The sequence below is a fragment of the Saccopteryx bilineata genome, chromosome 4 (assembly GCF_036850765.1).
Source record: "Saccopteryx bilineata isolate mSacBil1 chromosome 4, mSacBil1_pri_phased_curated, whole genome shotgun sequence".
Lineage (NCBI taxonomy): Eukaryota > Metazoa > Chordata > Mammalia > Chiroptera > Emballonuridae > Saccopteryx > Saccopteryx bilineata.
The window spans coordinates 292,444,976-292,472,955 of record NC_089493.1 but is presented as its reverse complement, the minus strand read 5'-3'; the positions used below and the strand labels follow the sequence as shown (position 1 = coordinate 292,472,955).

The following is a 27,980-nucleotide window of genomic DNA, read 5'->3' as shown; positions in this document are numbered from 1 at the left end:
TCCCACATGTACATCTACTCAGCAACCCCCATTGGGGCGATGCTCGAATTAACTGAGCTATCCTCAGCGCCCCGGGCCAACACTCAAGCCAGTCGGGCCCCTGGCTGTGGAAGGAGGAGAGGGAGAGAAGCAGGTGGTTGCTTCTCACCTGTGCCCTCCCCGACTGGGGGGCAGACCCTGGGCATCCACGTGCTAGGCTGGCATTCCACCCACTGGCTGTGGAAGGAGGAGAGGGAGAGAAGCAGGTGGTCGCTTCTCACCTGTGCCCTCCCCGACTGGGGAGCAGACCCTGGGCATCCATGTGCTAGGCTGGCATTCCGCCCACTGGCTGAGCCAACTGGCCATGGCCAAAAATATTTTTTTTTTATTATTATTATTTTTTTTTTTTTTCATTTTTCTGAAGCTGGAAATAGGGAGAGACAGTCAGACAGACTCCCGCATGCGCCCGACCGGGCTCCACCCGGCACGCCCACCAGGGGCGACGCTCTGCCCACCAGGGGGCGATGCTCTGCCCATCCTGGGCATCGCCATGTTGCGACCAGAGCCACTCTAGCGCCTGAGGCAGAGGCCACAGAGCCATCCCCAGCGCCCGGGCTATCTTTGCTCCAATGGAGCCTTGGCTGCAGGAGGGGAAGAGAGAGACAGAGAGGAAAGCGCGGCGGAGGGGTGGAGAAGCAAATGGGCGCTTCTCCTGTGTGCCCTGGCCGGGAATCGAACCCGGGTCCTCCGCACGCTAGGCCGACACTCTACCGCTGAGCCAACTGGCCAGGGCCAAAAATATTTTTTAACTGAAAAAAGAATCGACCAATGAATGCATAAATAAGTGGGACAACACATTGATGTTTCTCTCTTTCTCGCTAAAAAAAAAAAAAAGTGTAGGGAAGTCACTTATAAGTCCTGCAACAAACAAATCAATTTAACTTTGTTTATCCCATATTTATTTAACCAGGGAAAACTTTTACTGAGTAGTTCTATCCTTTTACAGAGACTAAACGGAGGGCCAAAATCAGTACATTTCTTATATACTACAGTAACAAATTAGGAGATATACTTGAAAAAATGGGTCCCATTCACATTTCTTTAAAACTTTTTTTTAAAATATTTTATTTATTGATTTTTAGAGAGAGAGAGAGAAGGGGGGAGGAGCAGGAAGCATCAACTCCCATATGTGCCTTGACCAGGCAAGCCCAGGGTTTTGAACCAGCCACCTCAGCATTCCAGGTCGACGCTTTATCCCACTGCGCCATCACAGGTCAGGCTCCCATTCCCATTTCAAAACCCATAAACTACTAAGTAATAACCCTCACAAGTAGCATGCAGAACCCATATGAAGGAAGTGACAAAATGATCTCTATCCTGAAAGATCTAAGCTCTAAGATATACACCATGTATCTAAATGGAAAGAAAGACATTATTAAAAGATGTTGAGCCTGACTTGTGTTGGATAAAGCATCAACCTGGAACGCTGAGGTTGCCAGTTCGAAACCCCAAAGCACATAGAAGAAGCAACTACTATGAGTTGATGCTTCCTGCTCCTCCCCACCCTTTCTCTCTTGCTCTTTTCTCTAAAATCAATAAAATCTTAAAAAAAAAAAAAAAAGATGTTGATTCTCTTCAGCTTAATCACGGCAGAAGTTATGTATTTACATACTAGGTAATCAGACACCAAAGCCCTGAAGTAAAAACAGGATATTATTGTCTCAAGAATGAATTAATCAGTGGCATGGGGGAGAGGGTTCAGAAACAGCTAATTATTTCTGGGAATTTAGTTTGTGATAAATACAATTATTCAAATCAGTAGGGAAGGATAGGTTGTTAAATAGCTTGACAGTTATATCTGTACTCTGAAAGATTACATATCTTTTTAAGTAATTTTTCAAAGACCGAAATGGAGAAAATAGAATGAGGCCCCACATTTAGTGTAAATTGGAACAGTGTCTTGGGAAGATGATTGGGTTATGTTTATCACAAAATTAAAACGCACATACCTGTAGCTCAGCAAGTACACCTCAAAGAATGTACACCCCAAATTTCTTTTTCCACTTAAGTGGCAAAATTGAAGATAATGTTTAATACAGCAAAATTTGTGATATGGGGAATGAATGCCCTCAATGTTCATTAGCAAAGGGCCAAGGCTAGCCACTGTACAATACATTATGCAGCTGTTTGAGAAATGAGGCTTATCAATCTATATTGTTGAACAATATCCAAGAAACATGTCACGTGAAAACAAGCGCAAAGCGTGGTTAGTATGTTCCCGTTTGGGCCAAATTACACACAAGTGCTCGAATTCCTATAGACTGTTTCTAGAAGGATACTTAAGAACTGATTTGGGACTATAAATTTAGCCACTAGGGCTTCTCCCTTTATAAGCCAAAACAAAGCCAAAGGTCAGAATGAACCAGTTCCTCTTTTCCATGCTTTTATCGTTCCTAGACTTGGGGTCCACCCAGTTGGTAGCTTTGGGAAATACTAAGTGTGCAGCCTATTTCCGGGCCCGCGTGCCAATCACGAGGGACTTCGCAGCAGCTGGGCCTGGCCCAGGACTGCTATACCAGGAACAGAAGTAGTAGGTATTTAGTGTCTCTTGGTGTCAGGGGCCCGACTCGGTGTTGTCATGCCCAGGCTTTGGAAGTGGCCCTCATTCCTGTTCTCCACAGCAGAACAAAGGGGGCATGTGGTGACAGCAGGGGCCAGAGTGTCATGGCTGCAGGAAGAGGGTACCAGTTCGGCCAAGGACACTCACTAGCCATTCCCATACCCAGAGCAGGACAAGCACTGACCCCAGGTCTCTTGCTTGTTCAGGATGGGACCAAAGTCTGAAAGGAGGGGTCCGAAAAAGAAACAGACCAAACTGGGAGTTGGAACAGGGGACTTCGGTAGCTACTGACTTGATCTGTGACCTTGAGCAAGATGATTTATGTTGGGAGTTGGAGAGGCACGTTATAGAGATTGGTACAAAGATACCATATACACTAATCAACAGATATACTTGGGTGTTGTCTGCAAGGAAGGATAAGGTGGGTCTTGTGGATGTTCAGAAGGGATCTGCATAGAGTGTCGACCTGGAACGCTGAGGTTGCCAGCTGAAACCCCGCGCTTGCCCAGTGAAGGCACATATGAAAAGCAAAAACTACGAGTTGATGTTTCCCACTACCCCCCGCCCCGTTCCTCTCTCCTGTCTTTAAAACCAATACATAAAATCTAAAAAGAAGCAGAAAGAACCCACATCCTCCGCCCCCCTTTCTGGACTCAGACAACCACCCATCCCTTGGTCCTTTTCTCTGACACTCAGGCATCCCATACCCCAGTCGCTGCTCCCTGAGGACTCAAACAAGTTGACTTAGGGAAAAAAAAAAAGCTATATTAAGATGTAATTCAGATACGACACAGTTAACCCACCTGAAATGTACAAGTCAATGGTCATTCGCAGGGTTATGCAACCATCACAATGTAGTTTTAGAGTATTTTCATCCCCCTGAAATGAACTCCGTGCCCTTTAGCCATTGCCACCTCCTGATCTCTGCCCTTCCCGGCTCCTCTCCCTGAGCCTCAGGCAACCACAAATCTCACATCTGTCTCTGTGGATTCGTCTGTTGTGGACATTTCCTATAAGGATCACGCCAGATGTGGTCTTTCTTCCCGTTACTGGCTTCTTCATATTCTTAGCATAATGTTCTCAAGGTTAACTTATGTTGTATTTGTCATATGTCATTCCTTTTACTGTCAAATAATATTCCATTTTATGGGTATACCACCCCTGTTATCCATTCATCAGTGATGGACATTTGGGTTTCCATTGTTACTTATTGTGAATCCTGCTGCTATGAACATTCACGTACAAGTTTTTGTGCGGACATGTTTTCAATTCTCTGTGTATATATCTAGGAGTGGAATTGCTGGGCCACACAGCAACGATTGTGTAACCATTTGAGGAACTGTCAGACTGTTTTCTAAAGTGGCTGCATCATCTGACATTCCCACTAATGGTATGAATATTCAGATTTCTCCACTCTTCACCAACAGTGTTATTATCCATCATTTTTATTACAGCCATCCTGGTGGGTGTGAATTTGTGGTTTTTATTTGCATTTCCCTGATGGAAAATGATGTGAGCCTCTTTTTTTTTTATAATGATATTTATTTTTTTTTAAAGATTTTATTTATTCATTATAGAGAGGGGAGAGAGAGAGAGAGAAAGGGAGAGAAGGGGGGAGGAGCAGAAAGCATCAACTCCCATATGTGCCTTGACCAGGCAAGCCCAGGGTTTTGTGTTTTTTTTTGTTTTTTTTGTTTTTTTTTTTCATTTTTTCATTTTTCTGAAGCTGGAAACGGGGAGAGACAGTCAGACAGACTCCCGCATGCGCCCGACCGGGATCCACCTGGCACGCCCACCAGGGGCGACGCTCTGCCCACCAGGGGGCGATGCTCTGCCCATCCTGGGCGTCGCCATATTGCGACCAGAGCCACTCTAGCGCCTGAGGCAGAGACCACAGAGCCATCCCCAGCGCCCGGGCCATCTCTGCTCCAATGGAGCCTTGGCTGCGGGAGGGGAAGAGAGAGACAGAGAGGAAAGTGCGGCGGAGGGGTGGAGAAGCAAATGGGCGCTTCTCCTGTGTGCCCTGGCCGGGAATCGAACCCGGGTCCTCCGCACGCTAGGCCGACGCTCTACCGCTGAGCCAACCGGCCAGGGCCAGCCCAGGGTTTTGAACCGGCAACCTCAGCGTTTCCAGGTTGACACTTTATCCACTGTGTCACCACAGGTCAGGCACGTGAGCCTCTTTTCGTGTGCTTATTGGCTTTTGAAGCTTTTGGAGTATCATCTTTGGATAAATGTCTATTAAGTGTTCTGCCTAATTTTTGAGTTGACTTTTTTCTGTTGAGTATTAAGAATAAGTTTTTTTATTTTCTTAATGAAAACATTTTAAAGATTTTTATTTATTCATTTTTTAGAGGAGAGAGAGAGAGAGAGAGAGAGAGAGAGAGAAAGAAGGGGGGAGGAGCAGGAAGCATCAACTCCCATATGTGCCTTGACCAGGCAAGCCCAGGGTTTCCAACCGGCGACCTCAGCATTCCAGGTGGACGCTTTATCCACTGCGCCACCACAGGTCAGGCAAGAGACAAGTCTTTTATCATTTTGCAAAAGTTCCTTCCCATTGTGTAGGTTTTTTTACTTTCTTGATGATGTCCTTTAAAGCACAAAAGTTTTTAATTTTGATAATGTCTAATTTGTTTTTTCTTTTGTTGCTTGTGCTGTGACAACCATATCTAAGAAATCATTTCCTACTCCAAGATCATGAAGATTTATGCCTGTTTTCATCCAAGAGTTTTATAAACGTTTATATACAGTGTGTCCGTAAAGTCATGGTGCACTTTTGACCAGTCACAGGAAAGCAACAAAAGGCGAGAGAAATGTGAAATCTGCACCAAATAAAAGGAAAACCCTCCCAGTTTCTGCAGGGTGATGTGGCAGCATGTGCACATGTGCAGATGATGACGTCACACCGTGTATACAGCGGAGCAGCCCGCGGCCATGCCAGTCGAGATGTGGACGGTACAGAGGAAAGTTCAGTGTGTCCTGTGGCTCGCTAAATTCAAATCCGTGACCAAAGTGCAACGTGAATATCGGCGCGTTTATAAAGAAGCGCCACCACATAGGAATAACATTACTCGGTGGGATAAGCAGTTGAAGGAAACCGGCAGTTTGGTGGAGAAACCCTGTTCTGGTAGGCCATCAGTCAGTGACGAGTCTGTAGAGGCTATACGGGATAGCTACCTAAGGAGCCCTAAAAAATCTGTGCATGAGCCCACATCGAACTGCACTGAATAGGTATGAAACTGGGGGGAGTTTCCCTTTAATTTGGTGCAGATTTCACATTTCTATCGTCTTTTGTTGCTTTCCTGTGACCGGTCAAAAGTGCACCATGACTTTACAGACACACTGTAGTTTATAACTAGTTATAAACTTACAAGTTTAAAAATTAAAAACTTTTTATAACTATACATGTATAAAACATTTTTATAGCTAAAAGCACTTAGATTTAGGTTTTTGATCCATTTTGAGTTAATTTCTGTATATGATTTGAGGTAAGGGGGGTCCAACTTCATTCTTTTACAGATGGATATTCAAACCCTCCAGAAGCAGATGTTGAAAAGACTATTCTTTCTCCATTACATTGTCTTGACACCCTTGTTAGAATTAAACTGTAAATATAAGGGTTAATTTCTGAACTCTCCATTTTATTCCCCGCATATACCTGTGTATCTATTTATGTCAGTACCATACTGCTTTGCTTACTGTAGCTTTGTAGTAAGTTTCAAAATCAACACTTGCTCTATTTCCAGATTAGTTTTGTTTTTTGGATCCCTGGCATTTCCATATGGATTTTAGGATCAGCCTGTCAATCTTTGCAGAAAAAAGAGACAGTGAAAGGATAGCTGGGATTTTGATAGGGATGGCATTGACTACATAGATCCGTTTCAGTATTGCCATCTTAATAATATTAAATTTTCTCATCAATGAACATGGGATATTTTTATTTATTTACTTTTTAGATTTTTATTTCAACATTATTTTATAGTTTTCAGTATAGAAATATTACAATTTTGTTAAATTTATATCTAAGTATTTTATTCTTTGTTATTATAAATGGAATTGTTTTCTTTGTATCATTTGTGGATTGTTCATTGCTGGTGATGAGAAATACAGTAGATTTTTGTACATTATTATTCTTGTATTCTGCCCCTTGTCGAATGAGTTTATTAACTCTAATAGTTTGTGTGTGTGTGTGTTGCTAAGGATTTTCCATATACAGGATCAAGTCATCAATAGAGATGATTTGCTTCTTTTCCAGGATAGATGACTTTTATTTCTTTTTTCTTGCCTATTGCCCAGACTGGAACTTTCAGTGCAATATACAATAGAAGTGGTAGGAGCAGATATCCTGATCTGAGGGGCAAAACAGTCAGACTTGCACCATTTAAGTATGATGTCAGCTGTGAACTTTTCTTAGATGCCCTTTAATAAGCAAGTTAAGGATGTTGCCTTTTATTCCTAGTTTCTTTTTCTTTTAAGCTTTTATTTTTATTTATTTTTTATTATTTATTGATTTTTAGAGAGGGGGAGAGAGAGAGAGAGAGAGAGAGGAGAGAGAGAGGGGGGAGGAGCAGGAAGCATCAACTCCCATATGTGCCTTGACCAGGCAAGCCCAGGGTTTCAAACCAGCAACCTCAGTGTTCCAGGTCGATGCTTTATCCCACTGCGCCACCACAGGTCAGGCTATTCCTAGTTTCTTAAGCTTTCAAAAATTATTATGAAAGGGTGTTGGATTTTATCATATGTATTTTCTATCTATTGACATAATCATATGGTTTTTTTTGTTCTTTATTCTATTAATATTCTGCACCACATTAACTGATTTGGGATGTTAAACTAACCTTGCATTTCTGAGATAAATCCCACTTAGTCATGCTGTGCAATCATTTTTCTATATTGCTCAATTTGGTTTGCTAAGGAAAAGAAAGTTTTGTTGCAGACTTTTACATCTATATTCATTTGAAATACTGATCTACAGTTTTTCTTGTGATGTCTTTGTCCAGTTTTGTTATCTGGGTAATGCCCGGACAGTCTGACTTCTGGCCCTCACTTTTCTTCTGCCCCAATGTCCTTTACCTCCCTGGCTCTCGACCAGGACTGTCCCAGGTGGTGAGGGCGTCTTGAAAATACACAATCATAGGCCCTTGCTGCCAGGCAACAGCCGGCATCCCCGTCAGCCTGTAGTGTGACCTGAAGTCATCCTTCCCCCTCCAGCCGAACGGCTGGATGAACTGGAGTTGCTCACAGGAGAACGTTCCAGGACCAGGGCTGAGGCAGAGGTGGGGCAGGCAGCAGGCTTTGTAGGTGAGACACGCATGCTGGATTCCACTGAGGAAATCTGGAGACTCGTTCTCGATTATATACACGTAGCTCACTCTCAACAGAAATCCCTGCCCTTGGGGCCAGCCCTCCTTTCAGCCCCTTCCCCTGCTCTGACCTCTTCTCTTACTTATATCAGGTTCAGAAAGGGGAGAAACGAAAGCAAAAAAGGTGTCACTAGCCTGACTGGTGGTGGCGCAGTGGATAAAGCGTCAACCTGGAACGCTGAGGTCGCCAGTTCAAAACCCTGGGCTTGCCTGGTCAAGGCACATATGGGAGTTGATGCTTCCTGCTCCTTCCCTCTGTTCTCTCTCTTTCTATCTCTTTTTCTCTTCTCTAAAATGAATAAAAATAATTTTTTAAAAAATTAAAAGGGCATCACTGTGATCCAAAGCAATTTTGAAATCTAGCTGGGCAAATACCCTTAGGTTTCCGGTCCTAGAAATATCCTCCGTGGCTCTGTTCTGCCCCCTGAGCTCTCATTTCCGCCCTTTGGGTCAGTCACCCTCCTTAAGAAGCCATTCCTGACTACTTACTAAAACAGCCACCTTCAACCCCTTGTCATTTTTTTTTTTTTTTTTTGTCACATCATACTGCTTAATTTTTCAATAATATATGTCATGGTTTTGGAGTCTCTTTGCTATTTCTTTATTTATCCTCTCCACTAAAATATGTACCCTTGAAAGCAGAGAACTCATCTATATTTTCACCTTTATTTTTCCAGCACCTGCCTAATGCCTGGAATATGTCTTGCTCAATAAATTTTTATGAATGAATGAATGAACTGTGAAATGGGGTGGGGGTGGTAGGCTGAAAAATGGCCCCCTCAATATGTCCACATCCTAATCCCTAGAACCTGAGAATGTTACCTTATACAGCAAAGGGGATTTTGCAGATATGATTAAGGTAAGGATTGTGGGATGGGGGATGACCTTGGAGTGTCTGGGTGGCGCCAAGGTCATCACAAGAGTCCTTGTAAAAGGAAGACAGTGGAATCAGTCAGAGGAAAAGGTGATGTGGTGATGGAAGCAGAGACTGAAATGATGTGCTTTGAATTGGAGGATAGGGCCACTAACCAAGGAATGCAGGCATCTGTTAGAAGCCGAAAAGTGCAAGCAAATGGTCCTTCCAGAAGGAGCCAGTCCTGCCAGCTCCTTGACTTTAACCCAGTGGAACTTCAGTAATTTTGGATTTCTGACCTCCAGAACTGTAAAAGAATAAATGTGCATTGTTTTAAGCCACTAAATTTGTGGCAGTAGTAATAGGAAACCGATCCATTTGGGTTGGGTTAACACTCATAGTGTGTGGCTACAATTGTTCGCAGTCCCCCAATATTTGTTTTTCCAAAATGGGGTTGCTAAGAATAATTTTTTAGTTCCCCTAGAATTTTTATCTGGGAAAAAAGCTGCCCCGTGTAGCCTGACCAGGCTGTGGTGCAATGGATAGAGCATCGGACTGGGATACAGAGGACCCAGGTTCAAAACCCCGAGGTCGCCGGCTTGAGCATGGGGTCACTGGCTTGAGTGTGGGATCATAGACATGACCTCAAGGTTGCTGGCTTGAGCCCAAGGTCGCTGGCTTGAGCAAGGGGTTACTTGCTCTGCTGTAGCCTCTCAGTCAAGGCACATAAGAGAAAGCAATCGATGAACAACTAAGGAGCCGCAAGAAAGAACTGATGCTTATCTCTCTCCCTTTCTGTCTGTCCCTATCTGTCCCTCTCTCTGTCTGTCTGTCTGTCTCTCTCTCTCTCTCTCTCTCTCTCTCTCTCACACACACACACACACACACACCTGCCCAGTATAAAGATTATATTTCTCAGCATCCCTTGAAGCTGGATGCAGCCATGTGATTACATCCTGGCCAGTAGGATCACAGCGAAAATTATCTGCACAACTTCTACAATTTAGGAAAATGTTTAAGCAAGGGAGGTGGGGGGTGACAGACAGGACGGGAGAGAGATAAGCATCAACTCGTAGTTGTGGTACATTAGTTGCTCATTGATTACTTTCTCCTATGTGCCTACACCGAGGGGCTCCAGCTGAGCCAATGATCCCTTGTTTAAGCCAGCGACCATGGGCCCCAAGCCAGTGATTTTTGGGCTCAAGCCGGGGACTCCACGCTCAAGCTGGTGAGCCCGTGCTCAAGCCAGTGACTTCAGGGTTTTGAACCTGGGTTCTCAGTGTCCCAGGCCAACGCTCTATCCACCTGGTCAGGTTACATAACCTGGTCAGGTTATATATTTTTGTATGGGAGGGCCAATGAGTGTTTTTGAAGAACTGTAAAATCTTCCCCAGTCCGCCCTGGCCAGATGGCTCAGTTGGTTAGAGCACTGTCCTGAAGCACAGAGGTTGCCAGTTCAATCCCTGGTCAGGGCACATACAGCAGGAGCAGACCAATGTCCCGTCTCTCTCTCCCTCTCTAAAATCAATACAATAAATATTAAAAAAAAATCTTCCCCACTCTGTCCTCTTTGTCACAAATACTACCTTAGTGCTTTTTTGCACATGCAAAATAAATGCATTCCCTTCCCAAGGGAGACCACCCAGATGAACCACATAGGTCCAAGACGTCTAATAGTCACTATATCAAGTCCAGATGTGGCTTCTCTTGATCCAGAGACCTATGAACGCCCCCCCCCCAATAAACAAAACAAGTTTTCTCTACTGCCCCCACCCAACATATGAAGTGGAACCGGGACAGAATAATAGCAGTCAACACTGCCATTCAGAAGGAAGAACGGGAGGCACACACCAGTTCCTGGTCCATAGTAATTCTAAAGTCTTTCTGGGTGGATGTTGAGAAGGAGGCCCCCCACCTCTCCCTGGGAATGGGACTGCCTCTGGAACCAGTTCCCTAGTTCATTCTTCTCCATGTCGTTGATTCTGCCCTTGGAGTGGCCCATTCTTTTCCACTTATTCTTTCTGGCCCCATTTGAGAAGCTATTGGAGGTTACGACTCTAAGGCAGAGCAGCTCTCTCTCGCTCCTAGAAACGTGGGAGCCCTCAAGGTCATATTAAGTTGTGAACACTCGTGGTCTTTAAAAAAATTTTTTGTCCATTCAGGCATTTTATTGGAGTGTATGTGTTACATCCCTAGAAAAAGAACCCCAGGATTTTCCCTCTTGTGTCTCCGTCTTGCTTCTTCATGGTCCGCGCTGTCCGCGGAGGTCGTCAGGACAGCGCAATGAGACAGACCGACAGGACGGGAGTGGGTTGCTCTGCCGGTTTTGTAGATCCTTGAGTTACACATCGAATCTGCGGCTGATGACGCCACACTTGTTTAACCTGCCCACGGGGTTCACAACCATCTTCCCAGCTCTGTGATCACCAATACTTTCAGATTTGCCAATGTAACCATGCTTTGTCATCAGAGCTAGAAACCGGACGATGCCTTTGAAGCATGGCCTAATAAGAACCTAAGTTTTGTTTTTTTTTAAATTTTCTCCAAGGCCCTGGCTGATTGGCTGAGTGGTAGAGTGTCAGCCCAGCATGTGAATGTCCGGGTTCGATTCCCAGCCAAGGCACACAGGAGAGGAGACCATCTTCCTCTACACCACTCCCCTCCTCCCTTCTCTCTCTCCACCCTCCCTGCATGGCTTAATTGGTTTGAGCACATCAGCCCCTGTGCTGAGGATGTGGCCATGTGGAGCCTCCGCCTCAGGCCATAAAAATAGCTCAATTGCAAGCATGCCTCTGGCCCCAGATGGGCAGAGCATCGGCCCCAGATGGAGGCTGCCGGCAGATCCCGGTCGGGGTGCATGCGGAAGTCTGGGTTTCTATTCCCCTCCTCTCACTTGGAAAAGAAAAACAATTTTTTTTCTGTCGATTGAGAGAGAGAGAGAGAGAGAGGCATCAACTCATTGTTCCACTTAGTTGTTCCATTTAGTTATGTGCTCACTGATTGCCTCTGGTACGTGCCCTGAACTGGGATCAACCTGCAACTTTGGCGCACTGGGATAGTGCTCGGCGCACTGGGATAGTGCTCAGCGCACTGACCTACCCAGCCAGGGCTTATGGCCTTTTAAAATACCAAGCTGGCCTGACCTGTGGTGGCGCAGTGGATAAAGCATTGAACACTGAGGTCACCGGTTCGAAACCCTGGGCTTGCCTGGTCAAGGCACATAGAGGAGTTGATGCTTCCTGCTTCTCCCCCTCTTCTCTCTCTCTCTCTCTCCCCTCTCTAAAAAGAATACATAAAAAAAAAAAAAAAAAAAAAAAAAAAAAAGCAAGCCAAGCTAATGCCTTTTCTTGAGGGGAGAGGGTTTCTTACCTATTTGATCCCTGTCAGTCCCATGGGCCAACACCTAAACCCACAATTCTTTTCAGACAGACTTAGCTGTAGGCAGATGGAGCCTACAAACTCCTTTGGGGGAGTTCCACTTTCTCTCTTTTCTGTGAATTATCGTGACTAACTGACAGGGTTTATTGAGAACCACTTTGACTAAAGTCAGAGGTTTTTATAAAAGGCATGAGAACCATATACTTAATATGGCCTTTGTCACAAAGATGAATTTTAATCAAACTTTGTAGCTTAAGACCTTTGTTAGTTGTATCTTTCATTGGTTAAAATGTGGATCAATTGCCTGGAGTTTCTATATTCCCTTCCATTTCTGTTTAAAAACTGGCCAATTATTATTATTTTTTTATATTTATTTTTATTCATTATAGAGAGGGGGGGAGAGAGAGAGAGAGAGAGAGAGAGAGAGAGAGAGAGAAGGGGGGAGGAGCAGAATGCATCAACTCCCATATGTGCCTTGACCAGGCAAGCCCAGGGTTTTGAACCGGCAACCTCAGCGTTTCCAGGTTGACGCTTTATCCACTGTGCCACCACAGGTCGCCAATTATTATTTTTTGAGAGACAGAGAGACAGGAAGGGGGGGAGAGAGGGGGAGGAGCGAGAGATGAGAAGCATCAAATCGTAGCTGTGTCACTTTAGTTATTCATTGATTGCTTCTCATGTGTGCCTTGACTGGGGGTCTCCAGCTGAGCCAGTGACCCTTGCTCAAACCAGTGACCTTGGGCTCAAGCCAGTAACCCCACGCTCAAGTTGGATGAGCTCATGTTCAAGCCAATGACCTTGAAGTTTTGAACCTGGGATCTCAGCACCCCAGGTCGATGCTCTATCCACTGCACCACCACCTGGTCAGGCAAAAAAACTGGCCAATTATTCTGAAGCAACTCTTTCTTTTTCTTTCTTTATTTTTTTTCTGAAGTGAGAAGCGGGGAGGCAGAGAGACAGACTCTCGCATATGCCCAACTGGGATCCACCCGGCATGCCCACCAGGGGGTGATGTTCTGCCCATCTGGGGCGTTGCTCCATTGCAACCAGAGCCATTCTAGCACCTGAGACAGAGGCCACAGAGCCATCCTCAGCGCCCGGGCCAACTTTGCTCCAATGGAGCCTTGGCTGCAGGAGGGGAAGAGAGAGACAGAGAGAAAGGAGAGGGAGAGGGGTGGAGAAGCAGATGGGCGCTTCTCCTGTGTGCCCTGACTGGGAATTGAACCCGGGACTTCCACACACCGGGCTGACGTTCTACCACTGAGCCATCCGGCCAGGGCCTGAAGCAACTCTTTCTTATAACTTAGCAACTGCACCTAACAGCAAACAAGGCATGCTACTAATATTCTCTTTCTTTAATTTTTATTTACTGATTTTAGCAAAAGGAAAGGAGAGATAGACAGGAACATCAGTCTGTTCCCGTCTGTGCCCGGACCGGGGTGAAACCAGCCAGCTGTGAACCCCAGGACGATGCTCTAACCAAAGGAGCTCTCTGACCAGGGCACTAGTATTCTTTCCCAAAGTTTTTGGCTTAAAGTTCCAAGCTCATTGGACAGAATTGATATTCTTAGTAATTTCCAGCTTCTGGCTTAACCAGGTGCTTCACGACCACAGAGGGGCATCACCACCTTTCCAGCCTCCAGCGATCATTGCTCACCAGCCACTGTCCCAAGGTCAAAGTCACGTGACTCAGGTTTATTTTTTTTACTGCAGCAGCCTCCACTTCTAGGCACTAGTTCTGTAATAGTTGGACTTATTATGATGTAGTAACAACCAACCTCCAAATATCAGTGTCTCGTGGCAAAAGAAATGGATTTCTCATGTGCATTCCACGTCACTGTATGGGTGGGCTGTAGCTCATCTCCACGTCACCTGAACTCTGGGTTCCAGAACGAGGGAGTCTCGATCTGGCGACTGCCTGGCTCTCGGCCGATGGGAAAGAGAAGGGAAGCTGCCCGGCTACTCGGTGCTTCAAGCTTCTGTTTACATTTCTGTTCACACTCCATTGGCCAAACCGAATCCGAGAGCCAAGCATGCTGTTAGTGGGACATGAAGGTGCAGGGCCCTGCAGGAAGGACAGGGTGTATTTGGAACAGTACACTCAGCCACAGGGCTGCACCCGAAGTGTCAGTCCCTGAGCTCACCCGCTCTTCCTGCATCTACACTCTCCTGCAGCACCTTGTACCATATAACCTCACATACCTCTCAGTCAAGAAGAAAGTCTTGACTCAGGTAGACAAATCAAGGGAGCCTAACCTAGACCGATCAGGTTCCTTTGCTTAAGAATCTGAAACCTTGCGTGGACGAGGCAACAGGTAGAAAGAGATGCAGCTGAAAACTTGTGTTGCCAGATGGATTTGGAGAAGCCACAACTAACCAAGACCCTAATTTCTTTTTCTTTTTTTTTTTTTGTGAGAGAGACAGAGAGAGGGACAGACAGGAAGAGAGAGAGATGAGAAGCATCAACTCTTCATTGCAGCACCTTAGTTGTTCACTGATTGCTTTCTCTTATGTGCCTTGACCGGGGGCTACAGCAGACCGAGTGACCCCTTGCTCAAGCCGGTGACCTTGTTCTCAAGCTCAAACCAGATGAGCCTGCACTCAAGCGGTGACCTTGGGGTTTCGAACCTGAGTCCTTTGTGTCCCAGCTCGACACTCTACCCACTGCGCCACCACCTGGTCAGGTCCAGGACCCTGATTTCTGCAAGTTGGGCTGACAGCAGTCAAGCCGGGGCTTCAGTGCTAAACCTGCCCCGTGCCCCTCCCTCGGGTCCGTCTCCTGCAGGGCAGCGGTACACACAAGGGCCCTGTGGCAGCTCCAGTGCTTCTGTCCATTCGTCTGCTAGGTCTGCTCTAGACTGGCCATTGACCTGTTCAAAAACCTTCCGGAGGTCCCCTCACCCATAGGAAAAGTTCAATCTACTGAGCCTGGCATTCGCGGCCTCACCTTGGCTGCCTAGCACCTCTTCCAAGAAGTTCTAGACAGTTTCCTGAGTGAGACAGGTAGGCCGCCTGTCGGGTGGCGCTGTCCAGCACGGCCAGGCAGAAGTCACATACCACAGGGACAGCAGCTGAAGGACAAGAACGCAGCAGTCTCTGCCAGATCCCAGTGGGTGTCCCAGGTGGTGCTGTTTCCTCTGAAGGCAGAGAGGGGAGGGATTCTTCCTGCGGCAGAATCCGGCGGCCCGCAGCTTCTCCACTGGGTGGACGTCGGATAGTCTGCATGCTGCTGAGAACGAGCCCCTTCCTGTGGGTGTCTAGAATGCCACCTGTACACGAGCACATGAGCTCGGGCCAAAGGCGTGGGCACCCCCAGACCTGCACCGGTGCGAGCCGGCAACCAGGGGCAGAAACTGGACGTGCCTTCCATGTGAAGGACGCGAGTCCCCAGCCGGGCCAGCCTGTCACAGCCCACTGCCTCTCACCTCTTTTGCAGATGTGCTCACGCTCCCCGCACTCTGTGACCCTGTAACTTCTGGGTGCACCTGTGGACTAGGTCTGAGGCCCCACCCACATCAGCATCCTACATCTAATGTAACACTGGGGTGCTCAGCGCGCCCCCCCCCGCCCTACAGACCAATCCGGATGCTCTCCAGGGACAACGTTTAGGTCTGCGAGCCAATCGTCTCCACTCACAGCCACAGTTTCAACCACGCCCCCCACTCAGGGCCAAGTGTACACACACACACTCACACCTGGCGCCGGTGCAGCTGCCACTCCTGGGCTGCCACAAGGCACTGCGGTGGACGCCCAGTCATGGAGGGAGGCAGAGAGGCCGGGGTCGTGTACCTGGGGCCCAACCCCCTCTCTGCCCCTCCCCCAGACCAGACCCAGAAGCAGGCCCAAGACCGCACCAAGGACACCACACCCAGCCCTCCCGTAGCTTGTGTCACCACGGCACCCACACGTGTACCCCCCATTCGGTGGCTGAAGCAAGTGGTACAGCGGCCGGATGGGCCGGGCAGCCAGGAGCAGCAGCAACAGCAGCAGCAGCAGGAGCCTGTGGGATTGAAAGTGGGGTGGGACAGGTGGCCAGAACCCGGCCCCCAGACCTTGGACGGGCTCAGGCACTACCGCTCGCCAGCCGGCCTTCAGGACCAGGAGCGGCCTGAGCCCGGGAACCAGGAGTCTGGAGACGGGCACCACATTGGCTGCAGAGACTAGGGACCTGCACTTGGAGCTCTTAGACGTTTAGACGTGGGGCCTACAGCTCAAATGCCTCCTAAAAGTCTGGCTCCTCTGCCTCCTCTACCCGATTCGGCCACGTGACCCCTTAGAAACGGTGCGCTGAGCCTGGGCCGCTGGCTCTCCAGGCTGGACTTGTAGGTAAAGGGCAATGCCTTCTTTCTGGGCACAGGGGCTGGCCTCTGGGACACCGCCTAGCAACCTCTCTCATCACTGGCTCCTCATTCAACATCCACTCAAATGTTAGCCCATCTGAAACAGGCCCTTCCCTGCCCACTGTATCCAAAGTAACAGCCTTAGTCACTCACAGTACCTCTTCTGGGCCCCAGGAATGCCCACCGATACCCCCACACACGATCTCACCCGGGTGTCACCGGGCCTGGCCAGCCCCACTGCTTCAGGGCCAGGTTCCCGCAGTGGTCTCTCCCCAGGGACAGCACTCAGCCAGGTGTGGGGTTTTCCCTCCCAGCCCTACCTGCTCCTGCGGGAGGCAGGGGCAGTGCCAGCCTGCTGTGGTCAGTGCCTAGAGCAGTCTCGGGTGAGCCTGCCACGCTGGCCCTGCAGGAGGCCAGGAGCTGGGGGGTGGGCACCTGGAGGCCCTGGGCCAGCCCTTTCAGGGACACACATGTGCAGGGGAGTCTCCAAGCTCTTTTTTTTTTTTTTTTTAATTTCTTACAAAACCATGTGTCCCATCCAAAGAGGACAGTGCAGGCCCTCCACCAGGCACGGTGGCCCAAGGATGGAGGCCCCCAGTGAATGAGTGGCTGCCGACCCCAGAAGAGCCACCTGCCCCTCTGCACAGAGCCGGTGTGAGGACGGGGTCCAGCTGGGCGCTCTGTGCAGCCCCCGCCACAGCTGCTGGCAGAGAGGGCCGACCTCAGGTCCCCGGAGCTCTCAGTGCCTGCAAGGGAGGGAGGGAGGGAGAAGAGGGTCTGAGGGGAGGAGGAGAGGAGGGTCTGAGGGGAGGAGGAGAGGAGGGTCTGAGGGGGGAGGAGAGGGTCTGAGGGGAGGAGGAGAGGGTCTGAAGGGAGGAGGAGAGGGTCTGAGGGGAGGAGGAGAGGAGGGTCTGAGGGGAGGAGGAGAGGAGGGTCTGAGGGGAGGAGAAGAGGGTCTGAGGGGAGGAGGAGAGGAGGGTCTGAGGGGAGGAGGAGAGGAGGGTCTGAGGGGGGAGGAGAGGGTCTGAGGGGAGGAGGAGAGGGTCTGAGGGGGGAGGAGAGGGTCTGAGGGGAGGAGGAGAGGGTCTGAGGGGAGGAGAGGAGGGTCTGAGGGGAGGAGAGGAGGGTCTGAGGGGGGAGGAGAGGGTCTGAGGGGAGGAGGAGAGGGTCTGAGGGGGGAGGAGAGGGTCTGAGGGGAGGAGGAGAGGGTCTGAGGGGAGGAGAGGAGGGTCTGAGGGGAGGAGGAGAGGAGGGTCTGAGGGGAGGAGGAGAGGAGGGTCTGAGGGGAGGAGGGGAGGGTCTGAGGGGAGGAGGAGAGGGTCTGAGGGGAGGAGAAGAGGAGGGTCTGAGGGGAGGAGAGGAGGGTCTGAGGGGAGGAGGAGAGGGTCTGAGGGGAGGAGGAGAGGAGGGTCTGAGGGGGGAGGAGAGGGTCTGAGGGGAGGAGGAGAGGGTCTGAGGGGGGAGGAGAGGGTCTGAGGGGAGGAGGGGAGGGTCTGAGGGGAGGAGAAGAGGGTCTGAGGGGAGGAGGAGAGGAGGGTCTGAGGGGGGAGGAGAGGGTCTGAGGGGAGGAGGAGAGGGTCTGAGGGGAGGAGAGGAGGGTCTGAGGGGAGGAGAGGAGGGTCTGAGGGGAGGAGGGGAGGGTCTGAGGGGAGGAGGAGAGGAGGGTCTGAGGGGAGGAGAAGAGGGTCTGAGGGGAGGAGAGGAGGGTCTGAGGGGAGGAGGGGAGGGTCTGAGGGGAGGAGGAGAGGAGGGTCTGAGGGGGGAGGAGAGGAGGGTCTGAGGGGAGGAGAGGGTCTGAGGGGAGGAGAAGAGGAGGGTCTGAGGGGAGGAGGAGAGGGTCTGAGGGGAGGAGGAGAGGAGGGTCTGAGGGGAGGAGAAGAGGGTCTGAGGGGAGGAGGAGAGGGTCTGAGGGGAGGAGGAGAGGGTCTGAGGGGAGGAGGAGAGGAGGGTCTGAGGGGAGGAGGAGAGGGTCTGAGGGGAGGAGGAGAGGAGGGTCTGAGGGGAGGAGGAGAGGGTCTGAGGGGAGGAGGAGAGGGTCTGAGGGGAGGAGAGGAGGAGGGTCTGAGGGGAGGAGGAGAGGAGGGTCTGAGGGGAGGAGGAGAGGAGGGTCTGAGGGGAGGAGAGGAGGGTCTGAGGGGAGGAGAGGAGGGTCTGAGGGGAGGAGGAGAGGGTCTGAGGGGAGGAGAGGAGGGTCTGAGGGGGGAGGAGAGGGTCTGAGGGGAGGAGGAGAGGGTCTGAGGGAGGAGAGGAGGGTCTGAGGGAGGAGAGGAGGGTCTGAGGGGAGGAGGAGAGGAGGGTCTGAGGGGAGGAGAGGAGGGTCTGAGGGGAGGAGGAGAGGAGGGTCTGAGGGGAGGAGAGGAGGGTCTGAGGGGAGGAGGAGAGGGTCTGAGGGGAGGAGAGGAGGGTCTGAGGGGGGAGGAGAGGGTCTGAGGGGAGGAGGAGAGGGTCTGAGGGAGGAGAGGAGGGTCTGAGGGAGGAGAGGAGGGTCTGGGGAGGAGAGGAGGGTCTGAGGGGAGGAGGAGAGGGTCTGAAGGGAGGAGGAGAGGGTCTGAAGGGAGGAGGAGAGGGTCTGAGGGAGGAGAGGAGGGTCTGAGGGAGGAGAGGAGGGTCTGAGGGGAGGAGGAGAGGAGGGTCTGAGGGGAGGAGAGGAGGGTCTGAGGGGAGGAGGAGAGGGTCTGAGGGGAGGAGAGGAGGGTCTGAGGGGGGAGGAGAGGGTCTGAGGGGAGGAGGAGAGGGTCTGAGGGAGGAGAGGAGGGTCTGAGGGAGGAGAGGAGGGTCTGAGGGGAGGAGAGGAGGGTCTGAGGGGAGGAGGAGAGGAGGGTCTGAGGGGAGGAGAGGAGGGTCTGAGGGGAGGAGGAGAGGAGGGTCTGAGGGGAGGAGAGGAGGGTCTGAGGGGAGGAGGAGAGGGTCTGAGGGGAGGAGAGGAGGGTCTGAGGGGGGAGGAGAGGGTCTGAGGGGAGGAGGAGAGGGTCTGAGGGAGGAGAGGAGGGTCTGAGGGAGGAGAGGAGGGTCTGGGGAGGAGAGGAGGGTCTGAGGGGAGGAGGAGAGGGTCTGAAGGGAGGAGGAGAGGGTCTGAAGGGAGGAGGAGAGGGTCTGAGGGGAGGAGAAGAGGAGGGTCTGAGGGGAGGAGGAGAGGGTCTGAGGGGGGAGGAGAGGGTCTGAGGGGAGGAGGAGAGGGTCTGAGGGAGGAGAGGAGGGTCTGAGGGAGGAGAGGAGGGTCTGAGGGGAGGAGGAGAGGAGGGTCTGAGGGGAGGAGAGGAGGGTCTGAGGGGAGGAGGAGAGGGTCTGAGGGGAGGAGAGGAGGGTCTGAGGGGGGAGGAGAGGGTCTGAGGGGAGGAGGAGAGGGTCTGAGGGAGGAGAGGAGGGTCTGAGGGAGGAGAGGAGGGTCTGAGGGGAGGAGAGGAGGGTCTGAGGGGAGGAGGAGAGGAGGGTCTGAGGGGAGGAGAGGAGGGTCTGAGGGGAGGAGGAGAGGAGGGTCTGAGGGGAGGAGAGGAGGGTCTGAGGGGAGGAGAGGAGGGTCTGAGGGGAGGAGAGGAGGGTCTGAGGGGGGAGGAGAGGGTCTGAGGGGAGGAGGAGAGGGTCTGAGGGAGGAGAGGAGGGTCTGAGGGAGGAGAGGAGGGTCTGGGGAGGAGAGGAGGGTCTGAGGGGAGGAGGAGAGGGTCTGAAGGGAGGAGGAGAGGGTCTGAGGGAGGAGAGGAGGGTCTGAGGGAGGAGAGGAGGGTCTGGGGAGGAGAGGAGGGTCTGAGGGGAGGAGGAGAGGGTCTGAAGGGAGGAGGAGAGGGTCTGAAGGGAGGAGGAGAGGGTCTGAGGGGAGGAGAAGAGGAGGGTCTGAGGGGAGGAGGAGAGGGTCTGAGGGGAGGAGAGGAGGGTCTGAGGGGAGGAGGAGAGGAGGGTCTGAGGGGAGGAGAGGAGGGTCTGAGGGGGGAGGAGAGGGTCTGAGGGGAGGAGGAGAGGGTCTGAGGGAGGAGAGGAGGGTCTGAGGGGAGGAGGAGAGGAGGGTCTGAGGGGAGGAGAGGAGGGTCTGAGGGGAGGAGGAGAGGAGGGTCTGAGGGGAGGAGGAGAGGAGGGTCTGAGGGGAGGAGGAGAGGAGGGTCTGAGGGGAGGAGAGGAGGGTCTGAGGGGAGGAGAGGAGGGTCTGAGGGGAGGAGGAGAGGAGGGTCTGAGGGGAGGAGGAGAGGAGGGTCTGAGGGGAGGAGGAGAGGAGGGTCTGAGGGGAGGAGAGGAGGGTCTGAGGGGGGAGGAGAGGGTCTGAGGGGAGGAGGAGAGGAGGGTCTGAGGGGGGAGGAGAGGGTCTGAGGGGAGGAGAGGAGGGTCTGAGGGAGGAGGAGAGGAGGAGAGGGTCGGAGGGGAGGAGGAGGGGCTGGGTGGGTGTGGGCAGGCTGGGGGCAGGCCCACAGATTCTCACCGAGAATAGGTGATGCTGTCACGCAAACAAGGAGACGCAGATGATGACCACCAGGATGGCGACAGTGAAGGACAGACAGATGGCGATCAGCACTTTCTTCTGTGGGAGAGGTGGGGTCAGGGGACCTCACTCAGGAGAGGAGTGATGGCCACCTAGGGCAGGGGCGGGGGTCACCTTCCGAGCCTTCTTCTGGTTCTCCAGCGCGGTCTTGACGTGTTCCTGTCCGCGTTCCACATAGTCCGCTGAGCTCAGAATGTTCTTCTCGATCCTGTTGATCATCTCCCCCTGTTGGGAGGAGACGACAGGTCAGGCAGGGAGGGCTGATGGCAGAGGAGGACCCAGCAGTCCCTGTGCCACCCCAGCCCCAAACGACCAAAGGACATTCCTGGCAGAAAACACTGCCTAACAAAGGCAGGGAGGCAGGACCACATCTGACGTGGTCCCCACTCCCGACTCGTCTGACACGGTCCCCACTCCCGACCCGTCTGACACGGTCCCCACTCCCGACCCGTCTGACACGGTCCCCACTCCCGACCCGTCTGACACGGTTCCCACTCCCGACCCGTCTGACACGGTCCCCACTCTCGACCCGTCTGACACGGTCCCCACTCCCGACCCGTCTGACACGGTCCCCATCCCGATATGTCTGACACGGTCCCCACCCACGACACGTCTGACACGGTCCCCACTCCTGACCCGTCTGACACGGTCCCCACTCCCGACACGGTTCCCACTCCCAACATGTCTGACACAGTCCCCACCCCGACACGTCTGACACAGTCCCCACCCCCGACACGTCTGACACGGTCCCCACTCCCGACACGGTTCCCACTCCCAACACGTCTGACACGGTCCCCACCCCTGACACGTCTGACACGGTTCCCACTCCGTCTGACACAGTCCCCACCCCCCCACACGTCTGACACGGCCCCCACCCCCGACACGTCTGACACGGTCCCCACTCCCCACACGTCTGACACGGTCCCCACCCCCGACACGTCTGACACGGTCCCCACCCCCGACACGGTCCCCACCCCGACACGTCCGACACGGTCCCCACCCCCGAGGGTGGCCTCCGGGCCCTTCCATCACTGCTGCCCCCTGCCCCGCTCCCTTGCCCCCCAGGACCTTTGTCTGCAGCGTGTCCCGGAGCCAAGCGCCTTCAACAGCTCATACCCTTTCACCCCTTGTGAACTTTTGCCCCTCCCTGAACTGTCTGGATTCTCCCATTCTGCCCTGACCGTCCCCAGCAGCTGTGAAGCTCTTCCCACCCCTGCCTCTTCACGCCATTGCCTGCCTCCAGATCCAGGCACCACCGATTGAAATCCCTTCCCTGGGACCGGACCCGCAGCTCCTCCAGGACAGGGCTGGAGGCTCCCCTCAGCCCGCACAGCAAGGGCCTGGCCAAGACCACGCCCACCCGACCTGGTGCAGACTTCAGGAGGCAGGCCCTCGAGGGGGCCGCTCTGATGAGAGCTGAGCTCGTGGATTCCACAAGTGGAGAGGGAGCCAGGCTGGGGCCACACCTGGCATGGGGTCACACAAGGGGGGGTGTGGGGAGTCCTATGTAGAGAAGAGGGGCCATCTGGGCACCTGTAGAGGTGGGTGCAATCTGGGGGCTCAGCTAAGGATGGAAGGGGCGTGGCCCAGACTAGAGGGAACAAAAGCCTCTGGGAGAGGCTGGATGTGGGCTGATCGTCACAGCTGGGGTTCTGACTGAACTTGGTCTCACATCTGGGGTCTGGGTTGAGCTCAGCTAGCTCCCTGGGGCACCCACCTGCATCTCCACCTCCGTGGCCAGAAAAGTGAAGATCTCATGAAGTTCACGAATACTGCGTTCAAGCTGCTGGATCTCACTGTGCCGGGCTGAGATCTCGTTCAGGGCCTGTCGAGTCACCTGCGTGTCCTTCAGGATCTGGGGAGCAGAGAGGAGTGGAAGGGACAGGCCACGGAAACCTGCAGCGGGTCAGAAATTCTTGTTGATCTTTGGGGGAGGTGCTGGGGTCTAGAACCAGGCCAGGGCCCTGCTGAGTGACTCCGGGCCTTGGTATCCCCTCAACCAAACAGGGCCAGAGCCGGGATGGGAGGCCCAGCAGGAGGAGGCTGGCTGCGGCTACTCACGTTGGACACAAACACCTCGCTCTGCCCGCTGTCCAGCATCTGCTGCAGCTCCTCGTCGGACACCATCCCAGCGTTTGCTGCGCAGGAAAAGACCAGGGTTAGCGCCTGGTCAGGCTACCCCGCCCGTGGGATGGGCGCCACTACTCACTGATCTTCAGCTGCCTCCGGATCCGCTCCACGTTCTTCTCCCGGTACTCGGACTGCATCAGGTTGCATCTGTTGATGAGTTCCACGAACTGCTGCGACAGGACGCCATGCTGCAGATGGAGAGGACGGGCTGGGCACTCCTGGAGGGACCCCTGCCCCGTCTGAGCCCCGGCATCCCCACTGGTACAGCGAGCAGACAGCATGGACTGTCACAGGCGCCCGCTGCTCTACCCCCCGAGAGACTCCCCGTTCCCACAGAGCAAAAGCAACGCCCTGACCAGGACCTGCACAGCCCTACCTGCCCTGCCCCTCCCATCCCTCCTCCCACTGCCCCTTCTCTCCTCCAGCCACAGTGGGTTCCTTCCTCCTCCCTACACAAAGCCCCTCCCTACTCACTGCACCTTCGGCCGAACGCTCACACCCCACAAGGGCCTCTGAGCCTCTGTTCCAGTGTCACCTGCTGAACGCAGTGTTCTCCATTTTACTGGAGCTGGAACCTGCCTCCTCCCGGCCCTCTCGGTCTCTCTTCTCTGGAACCCTTTTCTCTTGATACTTAACCATGTTCTAAAAGGATTCACTTATTTATCATGGGGATTGTCTCTCCCCTCCGAATGCAGGCTCCATGAGGACAGGGACCTTTGGTCCGCTGCTATAGTCCAAACAGCGTGCATTCAGTACATACCTGTGGAATGCTCGCTGAACAGCAGCCTCACTGTTTAGACTAGAGGCACCAGTCTGCCTGCCGTTCGGCCTGCCGCCTGGGTTTCACAGGGCCAGCGGTCACACCCTCAGCCTGCTATATCATGGCCACCACAGTCTCCCCTTGAAATGCCTTGTCCCATCTCCTGATGGCTTATTCTTTGAAATTCCTTCCTCAGAGACACAACTGCTCTCCTGGCTTCAGCTGCACCCTTTTAAGATGCCCAAACTGCTCCCTGGCCAATCCCAGCTCTTTGCTGAGCTCTGGGTCCACTCACAGCCACTCTGACCTCTAAGAACTCCAAACCTCTCCTCACTGGGTACTCAAGGGTAGAAACTCAGATCACTTCAAATCTTCTTCCTAAGATGCTGATTCAGTGACCTTCCCCTCAGGGAAGTTCCACTTCCTGAATTCTTGAATTCTGCCCATGGGGCAGAGGATGTCCCTGTCATCTAGGCAGGAAACCTCCTGGTCATTTATGACTGTTGCCTTTTCCTTGGGCAGAACCGTTAGCTAACAAGTTCTGCCTCAGTAATGTCTTTGTCATTTGTTCAAGCTTAACTTCTCATCTTGGTTCCTAGAAAGCATGTCTCACACAACCGAGCCTAGGTCATATCTGGGGACTCAACACTTCTCAATGAAGGGAGAAGAAGGCAGGGCATTATAATGAATAGGGAAACCAGGAGACCCAGATTCTTTTTTTTTTTTTTTTTTTTTGTATTTTTCCAAAGCCAGAAACGGGGAGGCAGTCAGACAGACTCCCGCATGCACCCGACCGGGATCCACCCAGCACGCCCACCAGGGGACGATGCTCTGCCCATCTGGGGCGTTGCTCTGTTGCAACCAGAGCCACTCTAGTGCCTGAGGCAGAGGCCACAGAGCCATCCCAAGAGCCCAGGCCAACTTTGCTCCAATGGAGCCTTGGCTGCAGGAGGGGGAGAGAGAGACAGAGAGGAAGGAGAGGGGGAGGGGTGGAGAAGCAGACAGGCGCTTCTCCTGTGTGCCCCATCTGGGAATCGAACCCGGGACTCCTGCACGCCAGGCCGATGCTCTACCACTGAGCAACCGGCCAGGGCCGAGACCTGGATTCTTGACTGTGGGTGGTGAGTCCCTTCTCTCTCTTAACCTTAGTTTTCCCACTTGGAAAATCATTATATTGGACTTGATGATTTCTTACATCTATCATGTAACAATTTATAAAACATTTGCTGCTATGTCTTAGTTCTGGGAATAACAAACCCACCTGAGTTTTTCTCATTCTTGAGTTGACTGAATTATAATTTTCATCAGCTTCTTCCTTCTGGGGCTCTATGGCTGTAGAAAGACACAAGGGTATTGTCGGGGAGGGGTGTTGACCTGTGGCTTCTGAAAATTGTTTGGGGATCGGGGAACAGGCCCAGGGCCATACCGCAGCCACAAAATGGAGAGGTGCTTACCTCCCTACGATTGTTTTGGGAGGAAAATATAACTTATCATTAAATGAACAATTCTAAGCCTTTGACAGGAAAAAGTATATTTTTCTTTGTAATACATCAGATAATTCCCACAAGCGTGCAGAGGCCTCCTAACAAAAAAACCAAATGCCTGCCCAAAGAGGGTACATTGGGTAGCAAGAATTGTAGGAGTAAATGGTTTCATAGTAAATAAAGGAATTTGAGAGGCAGGCATGTGCTGTGGAAAGCGCTATGGGCTGGGAGCAGGGAGATTCCAGACTGCTGTGTGACCCGGATGTACCACTGGCCTCTCCGGGCCACACACACACTTCTCAGATGTAGCCGGCGCTGGGCAGGACCATCCGGAAGGCTCTGTCTCAAGTCCTAGGAGCTCACCCTTCAGCTGCCCGCGGATCTCTCTCCCCAGCTGTTTGATCTCGTTGCGCAGGTTCTGCAGGTCCTGCTTCATGCCTAAACAAGAGAAAGCAGTCCCTACATCAACAAATCTCCCTTGCCACCACCTGCGTGGAACTACAATACCCAAAATCCCTCTGGTTAAGCATGCGTTCCGCACCCAGGTTTTCACTTACTATCCTCGGGAAGGGGCGTGGCCAGGATGGTGACCTGCTGTTTCTCCAACTCTCGGACTTTACTCTCCAGCTTGACAATAGTCTGCCGAATTGTCCGCACCTGAGGAGGGAGGGTGACCGAGAGGGCTGAAGAGATAGGAGAGTACTTCATGCCGCGCTGCTCCTCGCGTCCTCCAGTCCCCTCGTGAATCCAGGCAGAGACCCCCAACCTCATACCTTTTGGAAGAACTCATCGTCCGGGCTCCCCAGCCGTGCCGTGCCCGGGTGTACCACCAGCGCAACCCGCTCCTTGTCCTCATCATCCGAGCTGTCACTCCCCTGCCAGGGACGGGGTCATTGGCATCACTTCCTTGCTGTCGCTCTCTCCCCGCAGGACTCCTGGGCTTCCGGGTCTTTCCTTCCTAGCCCTCAGCCTCCCCTCTCTGCCCCGAAGACCAGGAGTCCTGCATTCCAGCCAGGTCCCACCCCGTCCTCCCATCCCAATCCCGCTGCCCCGACTTCTCACCTGCCTCAGCTCTTGGGTCCTGTCCCGCATGACGGCCCGAGCTCCCTCTCCCCGGCACCTGAGCCCCGAGGGCCTCAAGATTCTAAGTGTGGAGCTCCTGTACTCCCCTCTCACCCTGACACTTCCCCTCCGCCTTCACCCTGCGGACCCCCAACCCCCCCGCGAGCCGCCAGAGGCTCTGTCCCGGACACCATCCACAGTCAATGGTAAGGAGCTACCCACGGGGACCCCCAGAGCTCCACAGGTTGGAATTCCCTTTTCTTTCGTGCCCCTCCCGCTCCTACAGCCTAGGCCCTCCCCCTTTCGGATGAGTCGGGGCATGCGCACGGGGTTGCGTCTCTTCCCAGCCTGAGAGAAAGCCGGAGATCGGAAGCTGTGTTGCCCCGACCGGAAGCAAAACTGCCAGGACGTGATAGCCCGCCCCCTTTACCGGAACTGTCGCATCTTCCAACGGCAATCTTGTTGCCAAAAATTGGGGGAGGGGGGGAGTGCGTCATTTGTACGTAATCTGAGAGGCCTGGCGTCTCACATCACCCCATGGTGCACCCCCGCGTCACGTGACTGCCCCGGTCCCAGCCACCCGGACCACAGAACGTGTAGCTGCGACTGTCACGTGTCCCGGCTTCTGTCAACTCAGTCCCTGGAACACCAATCTCCTCACGACGTCCCCGGCGCCCTAGCTACTCCTCTCCAGCTCCCACGACGCTAGGAGGGGGCACGGACTAATCCCAAAAACCTTGTGCGGCAGTGGGTGGTGGTAGGACCCTTGATGAAGTCGACTCTATTTCCTCTGGATATTTCAGAGGCGCGTGGGCAGACTGAAGACAGAATTTGGGGCTGTCAACATCATGAGACCTTGAACTTCAGAAAATAATAAGATCTAGCGTCAGACTGTCTGGGTTTTGAAAGCAGGGACTCTGGGGTGGGAAGTGACCTCACCCCGAGCCAGAAATCGCTTCTCCCGCATACTCCTGGCGCAGCCTCTGACAGGTGGGCGGCTGGCACCCTGCTTGAACACGCTGCACTCACCACCTTGAGAGCAGCGAGACATTTCAGGGCAGCTCAGACTGAGGGAAGTGTCTGTGTTATATTGAGCAGCTTGCCTTGCACCTGGGTCTACCCTCTGGAGCGCCCCTGCCCCCCCCCCCGCAAAAAAAAAATCTGCACAGATTCCACATTGTAGTGGACGGTGAGCTCTTGAAATCAGGGCATGACTGTCTTGTTCTTACCGGAATCCCCTGCGCTTACGTAGTTCCATAACTAAAGCACCCTCAATGTATATTTGTGGACAGAATTTCAGTCTTTCATGTGTCTGAAGATAATAAAGCTCATGGTTCCTTGGTTTTCTCTTTAGGCTTCTGGCTCTCACGGTGACACTTCTCGAAAGCCTGGGCCAGGGTTAGATGTTTATTGGGCACTTGCTATGGGCCAGACACTGTCCTGGGGCAGAAGATACATCAGGACCTAACAGATAAGAAGTGCCTTGCACTTGTGGAACTTAGATGCAGCAGGAGTCCCAAAGCCTCTCATTCCAGGAGTATCAGCA

At 52.6% G+C, this 27,980-nt stretch overlaps 1 protein-coding gene across 1 annotated transcript; it reads right to left on the bottom strand.

The window, feature by feature from the left end:
• Positions 1 to 17,025: 17,025 nt before the first annotated feature.
• On the bottom strand, positions 17,026 to 26,734 carry STX4 (syntaxin 4). The gene is made up of 11 exons (XM_066275790.1): positions 26,435 to 26,734; positions 26,146 to 26,247; positions 25,930 to 26,029; positions 25,736 to 25,810; positions 25,150 to 25,220; positions 23,208 to 23,316; positions 23,060 to 23,136; positions 22,716 to 22,853; positions 21,113 to 21,223; positions 20,939 to 21,037; positions 17,026 to 17,279 (listed from the first exon to the last, which is right to left on the bottom strand). Exons 1-10 carry the CDS (start codon positions 26,462 to 26,464, stop codon positions 20,957 to 20,959), a joined length of 894 nt encoding a protein of 297 aa, XP_066131887.1. The 5' UTR covers positions 26,465 to 26,734; the 3' UTR covers positions 17,026 to 17,279; positions 20,939 to 20,956.
• Between the last annotated feature and the right edge of the window lie 1,246 nt (positions 26,735 to 27,980).